The 7,224-nt window shown below is 43.5% G+C and overlaps 1 protein-coding gene across 4 annotated transcripts in view; it reads left to right on the top strand.

Moving 5' to 3' along the window:
- Window positions 1-2,686: 2,686 nt before the first annotated feature.
- Window positions 2,687-7,224, top strand: part of LOC135920569 (uncharacterized) — a 150,842-nt gene continuing 146,304 nt past the window's right edge. For 2 of the 4 annotated variants that reach the window (XM_070536199.1, XM_070536198.1), the window contains exon 1: window positions 2,687-7,014. In XM_070536199.1, the coding sequence (XP_070392300.1) occupies window positions 6,888-7,014 (127 nt within the window). In that variant the 5' untranslated portion in view covers window positions 2,687-6,887. The remainder of the gene's footprint in view (window positions 7,015-7,224) is intronic. The other 2 variants (XM_070536197.1, XM_070536200.1) reach the window with 2 other exon arrangements.

Raw genomic sequence — 7,224 nt, 5'->3', positions numbered from 1 at the left:
TAGTAGTTCTACCGTATTATTTTGACCTCCTGGGTTCTTTATCATGCGCGAGAGGGAACCCCAGAAGGTCAAAATTAACGCGGTAGAGTGACTACGGCCTGCCTCAGAATTATATCGTGGTTGCCGGATGTAAAAACTGAGAATTTTTCCTGTTTAACCGTATATCCGTAAAGATAGCATAGATACTTCAATATTTCTCAAGAAAAGCCAAAAAATACCCATCAAGAAATTGGTTAAAGAATCAGGCACAATGCTTCGAATGTTATTCATGGCTTGCTTAGAAGTAACAAAGTAAGTAGACTCTGTAGGAAGGAACTAATCAGCCTGCTGTTTTCAGATGACACTGTTCTGTTGAGCAGTGGTGGAGTTGTCTTGCAAAAAATTAATGAAGAACATAGCGCACAAAATGAAACGGTAGGCCTGAAGATTGTTGTGCAGAATTCTAAGGCATAGTTCGAGCACCTTGGAAGATAATGACGATTTGTTATTGGGAGACAGACTCAAGATATAATTATCTATTCCATTTCTCTACAAGGGATCATTATCATGTGAAGAAAACATATATAGAAAAATAAGAAATGGTTGAAGAGCACACTGTAGCAATTACCAAGTCATGGCCACTGAATTCTTACCATTATCATTAAAACAAGCGTGCAGTCCTTGCATTCAATCTGTAATACCTTTTTATCACCCTATTTCTCTCGGCATCAGGACGAAGGCCTCTGCAAGCGACATCCCATTATCCTTGTCTCGTGTCAGATAACTTCATTTCCGATGCTAACTTATAAGGCAGAAACATTACCGTTAATAATGACTTGGCAAAGAACTGTAGCACGGCATCAACAGCGGTGTAACGAAAAAAAATTGTAAAAAAATGTTGGTAACAGGCAGGAAGACAGCAGTTTGTATTAGAGAGCAAACCGGAGTAGCTGAAGTTCGTTGATTTTAATAGTTGACGATGGAGCTACGTAGAAGACATAAAGCCCAGGGCTGAAAATTGTCGTTCCATTCGAGTTATATATGTAGTGAATACCAAGATATAGAGCGCAGTCGGGATTTACATTGGAATGAGAAAAAGGGCATGACAGATTGCAAAGTATGTCGGTTGGCACAAACAGGAGTGATTGCATTTCCGTGAACACCAATAAGCTGCCGGTGAAGATGATGATGATGACCAACGTGGAATACAGTGATGTGCGCGCTGTGTGAAAAAGAACAACACACAATACAAGCTCGACCAGAATTTAAAGATGTCGCGCCATATATCCACAATAAACGGAGGACTTGAGGCCGGCTCGCAAATTAAGGTGCCCTATAGGAAGTTGCATTGTTTTGTTTTTTGAGGTGAACTTTAAGTTCTACAGAAAGCTGGTGCATCGAGGCCTGAGTGAGCTGGCTGACAGTGTCTAAGAGACGGTGAGTGGCCGGGCCTGTTGCACTGCCCGGATAAAGTTATTAAGCCATTACAATAGCCATGTGCCCCATAGCTCCAATATCCACGATTGACATAGTATCTTGAATGTTGTGATGTGTATATTGGAGACGAGAGTTATCGTGCACATGGGGTTGTTGGACGGAAAGATGTTGAGGCGCGCTTATCGGACACCACCATAAATATGTGCCGGCGGGATAATTTCCCAAACCAGATCCAACCGAGACAACAGATCATCCCTATACTTAAGCACCAATAAAATATCTTGTAGATCAGTCAGGAAGGAGCGTCAAAATATTTAACTCCGACAAACAGAGATAGATCAAATTTCTATCACATTTGCTAAAGCGTTCTAAGTGCTCTCAAAGTCTGCTTTGTGTGCAATACTGAAAACATACGGTGATTATCTATAATTTTCCTGCGAAAATGGATTTCGCTATAGTTATACGCGGTTTGTCAACTCTTGGCATTTATTGTGACATTCTTTTCCTGCTATGCGCAATGCATATATTCAACGCAGTTTTGAACACACACATGAGACATAGCCAGCGCATTAGAAAAAACCGTCATGGCGCTACAACCGACGATGTCTGTTTGCTTTCATTCAAAGGTCTTGGCAGTGCGGCGGCCCTTATTCTGCAGTTTATTTTTTTTTCTAATCAATATTGTCGCCAAGCAGACCAGACGCTGTGTGCATAAGAGCACGAATACGCTCAAAGTAACCCTGCTGTGATAAAATACTTCAATTGCCCTGAATGGTCATGAAACATGTTGCCAGAAGCTTGGGGTTTCAAGGACACTCATGCTTTGTCACGATACATGAGACACGAAGCGAACAGCAGGGATAAAGGCCGCGTTCGCTGTGTTTGCTTTTGGCACTTGCTTATAGAGTTGGATTGAAAGTGATGCAGGTCATATAACTAAATACATATGCTCGTTTATTGATATAATATAATTTCTCACCAATTTGGAAAGCCTCCTTTCACATGCCAGTGGAGTTCCTGGCCACCGAAATGTTTTGTGGTGCATTCAGATGTTTAGTCAAAATTGACCCACTCTAGGTCCTGCAAACAAGCTGGCTGCTCAGAGGTTTACCGTAATGCGACTGGTAAAAGCTCAGCGCGATGTGTCACGTAAGAAAAGAGTAGCAATAGGCACCGTTTCGCACCTACTAGCAATCACAGAAATAATTTCTCTTTTGAACTCGCAGGTTATAGCCGCAGGCTTCGACACTGCCTGTAAACAGCCTGATTTTGTGGCGTTTCCTCGATATGTTGTTGTGGAGCTCCTTGCATCCGTCGCGTGAACACATTCCACAGGCTTTACATACAAGAAAAAAAGAAAAGACGCATGGATCTTGTTCTAGATTTTTAGGCCCCTGTGCCCCCACGTAAGTACATTATGCTATTTGACACTTAGAGTTTTTCTTTAGAAAGTAACGTTTCTTCCACAGCGTAGCGTACCCTACTTTAGACATAAATAAAAACGCAATGAAAGAACAAGGATCTTATGCCCACAAAATATCTGCAGGAGACTTCATAATAGACAACACTTTTGGTTGATTTTATTGAAAGATAAGCTGAGACACTTGTGAAAATACGGATGGTTTAGTTCACACTGACGTAGCATAATATTGCGGTCTGCCCGGTGACCGTCTTGCCTGCCGACGATGACGCACTATCGGGCGCTGAGGACAGCGCACCTTGGTAATATTGCACGCTATTCGAGAAGTAATCTGCTTCTAAAAAAAAAGATAAAGGGCTTTGGCGTAAAGTCTGAATATATGTGAACCTAAAACACCAGAGTCGATATAAGGCCGACATATGCGTAAAGGCGAGTGACGAATGATCAGTCGCCGTCGCCAATGTTTAGCGTGCTAGGGATGCTTGTTCGTCGGTCGGTAGTGTTTGATTGGTCCGCAGTAATTAAATTTCAAACTGTGCATGAAAATACATAAATTTGCCCGAGACATCCCGATTTATTTGTGAATATCAAGCATTCGCTTCTGTAATGTGTTCCTAGAACTAAATTGAGATAATACTCCCATGTGCACATAACATAATAGAGCACAGCCAGCCCCCTCACTTGTAATGAAGGTGTTTATTACTGTCATCTCAATTTTATCAGGACGATAAGAATGTATTTCTACGAGACAGACGGGAATTCTGGATTTGAAAGCAGCGACTGAGTCACCGACGCTCAAGTGAATGTGCGTCGCTTGTTGAATCTTATGGCCCGTTTACGACCATTCGTGTTTGCATATATTATTTCTTCTACTGTACATAGTAATGCTTGAGTCAATGAAAGATTTGATCTTCATGACTGCGTGGCTATCAGGAATAACAGGAATAACAGGATAAAGGAGCGATCCCACTGAAAATAAAAGATTTTCGATAGGGTGGATAGCTCCATTTCTCGAAATAGGTCAAGTAGTCATTCTATAAAAAATTAAGAATACACGCGCCCAAGTTACTGACAGTGGACATTTGCAGAATAATTGCAAGGACACACTTATTCTCAAACGAGAGAAACTTTTACATAGGATGGACTTGCTCATTTGCCTCGGTGACATTTTCGGGGTCTTAATGTCAGCAATACCGGAATGTCGCGTAGAAATAAATTATTGTCGCTAAGATAAAATTCAGGTCATGATCAGTAAAATATTCCAGAAGCTCCGGGCGCCCACCCAGGCCGTGCAAGCGTTGTCATTTCCATCCCGCCTTGCAAGAGCAAAAGAGTACAAAGTATGTTAGTTTTTATTTTAAGCAGCTGAAATTCTAATCTTAAACTGGTGAATAACGATTCACAACTTTTGGCTAAGATTATTTAGGCGCCCTTTTTGAAACTCTTGTACCGAATTCATCGCTGTCTACAAGATGCACCAAAGAAATGATGCCCTCTGTGATGAAGAACGGGCTGCTTTTTTGCATATGGCACTACAGAGACAGGCAAGTAGTGCAATGTGTTCTTATGTACATACGCCTAGGAATACACATAGAACGTAGTACTATTAAGAACTAAGAATGATGCATTTTCTAGTCCATCACAAAGGCACGTTGCATGTATATAACTATGAAGCAAAGCTGGCAAAAGATTGTTTTGTTGTCACGGAATGACACGGCAGCTGCAAATTATTGTCGGAAATGACAGTCAGTGCATCAACCACGTGCACGCCCACGCGACGTCACGGGAAGGCACGCAGACTAACATGCAAAGACCATTGCGCCGCAGGAACCAGGATGGGTGACAGACTGCGTGTCAAACCTTTGAACCGGCAGCCCACCTAGGATCGTTGATCGCAATATGATCGATCTCACGTGAAGCGTCGAGAGTGCTGTGGATGGAGGCGTATAAACCAGATACGCCTCCACGCCACGTCCAGCGGTGAGTATTGCAACTACAAACTGCCTCACAAAGAAGTCGCAGAAGATAACCGGGCATCATGAGAGCCGTGGCACAGGTACTGTATCGACATTTGTCACCTCATGAAGGTCAGACTGGCTGTGGAACAACCGTTTTGTTCTTTTGTTTTTGAACTTGTTTTTGTATTCGCGGAAGATAGCAGTATGCCATATCGTTAATGATACCAGGACTTGTTTGACGGAATGCGTACGTTTTAAAATACGTTGTCTTTATTCACAAGGAAGTAGGTGCATGCAGTTTCAGGCAAAGTTTTTCGCGTAGAGCACGTGTTCTACAAAGTACCGGCGATGCACTACGTGTATAACGGTGACGCCGCAATGCAATCTAGTACGATATCGCGAACGGGTTGTTGAATTTGTGTCACGCCCTCAACTCGTCGACCAGACGAGGCGGACGGCGTGGCACCCTGCGTCAAGGCTGACACAGTCGCATCTGGACGACGTCTACATGCGCTGTGTCCAGAACGCAAGTACCATATGATGCTGCATTCTTTGTGATGTTCCTCGCAACTCAATTTCTTATCGTCAGTGATTGTGGTTTTCAAAACGCTTGTTTTCAACAATGGTCCGTAACATTTGGATTTTTCTGCATTGTTGCGAAACGGTTTTGACTCATTTCATTATTCTTTTGATGTGGCCATACAATTATAGCGCAGAGGAGTACACGCCGTAAGTATTTATCTGCGGTTTGCCCCCAAATTATCATCCTTTGTCTCTAAGAATGAAAAGGTTTCATATGTAATACCAAATATTTATACCATCAACTGAAAGTATTGTCTACGCCTTTTGGAGAAATTTCCAAAGAAAAGAAATGGAAGAGGGAGCTTGATAGCCGCTGATTATTCTGTTCAAATTAATTTTCGTTTTGATATCAAATGGCTTGCGGTGTCATTCAAAGCCCACAGAACTAGCTATCCACAATGTTCAATTTCACCCTTCCCACTACTCGTACCTCAGTTGGCAACACGAAAATAGATCAGCAAGAATATAATTGTTTTGTTATTTTAATAAATGATCTGCAGAGATTTAAATCAAACCCTTGCGAGCGCGGGCTTCATTTGTACGACAACGCTCTACGACAGCTACAACTCCTGGATGGTAGATGTTAGGCCCAAATCAGGAACACGATCACGTAGGTGAGTGTGGTCAGTTTTAGGCAGCTGCCTTCCCAACGAACGCAGAATAAGCTCGCAGCAAGCAAGCCCACTTGTAACAACCACGCAGGCCTGAGCATTAGATGACGGAAAACTTGGACCTGGTTTTCTCCTTCCTGATTATAACACGCAATTCGTTTGTAGAACCCTGTTATCAGCGCCATACTCAGAGCATTTGCTGGCGGTCTATTACCGTGCGAATATCGGCATTTTTTCCGAAGAGCGTCTTGTCCCTGTGTCTCATTTTGCGATCCTTCTTTCGCGCTAGAATATGTGGTTAGGTAAGCACCAGCTAGCCCAACAGCATGTCTTTCTGTGGCAATAAAGCGGAAGCAACGGAGTCAAAGCCTGCTCCTGAATAATGTTCCGCATTGTCTTTCATGTAAGCTTAGGCACGAACAAAACAAGGATATGCCTATTGTTTTACGACAGCTAAATCAGCAAACATACATTACGGAGTGTTACATTTCACTAGTTTCTCAGGGCTCTTATCTCCAACGTTTGGACAAGCGCGAAACTAGAGCACGTGCGACTCATGGCAACGACAGCTTCCTGTTGCAGTAATCCAAAAGAGCTTTCAAACGCTGCTACACTACTTGGAACCGTAAACAAGCTGCGTCCTTTTGGCTTTCTCTTCACTGCTGGAAAAGTTGTGCGTGAGTGTAGCAGACGACGCGTTGTTAGCATGCAGCTTATATCAACGGTCCAGATAATTATCTCCACCGTAAGACGCCGCAGCACAGAAAAGTCGGTGCTCGTGCAGGTTCAATTAGGACGGGCGTACACTTATGTCCACTGTTATTATAATATATGGATGAGGAGCAGAGTGCGTGCGAGTCTCGTGTTAGTGCACAGACTTCAGCTATTGAAACGTGAGACATGGACGACGCGGCAGGCGGCGTTTCTTGCAGCATTGGTGAGCGGTGGGTGATTGCTATGGAGCGCAAAGCAGTCACAATGCATCGCAAAGGACCTCGGTTTCAGTCGGTATCCACAGCGTTCGCCGGTGAGGCAAAAAGTGTCCGTGGCAGTGCGCTCCGAGTATCGCGTTGCAATCGCGGCATGCGACAGAATCACCCGGCTTTGCTGCCGATGATTGTGGCTAATCTCCCTAGCACCTTCCTGCACGCCTGTCCCGTGCATTGAGAAAAATGCAGCCAGCGTTGGCAAATAGAGAGCAAACAGCGTAAGAACTAGAGCTGCAATGTGGACTTGT

This window comes from Dermacentor albipictus, chromosome 3 (assembly GCF_038994185.2).
Source record: "Dermacentor albipictus isolate Rhodes 1998 colony chromosome 3, USDA_Dalb.pri_finalv2, whole genome shotgun sequence".
Lineage (NCBI taxonomy): Eukaryota > Metazoa > Arthropoda > Arachnida > Ixodida > Ixodidae > Dermacentor > Dermacentor albipictus.
Note: the sequence above shows the minus strand (reverse complement) of the source record. Positions and strands in the feature narration are given on the sequence as shown.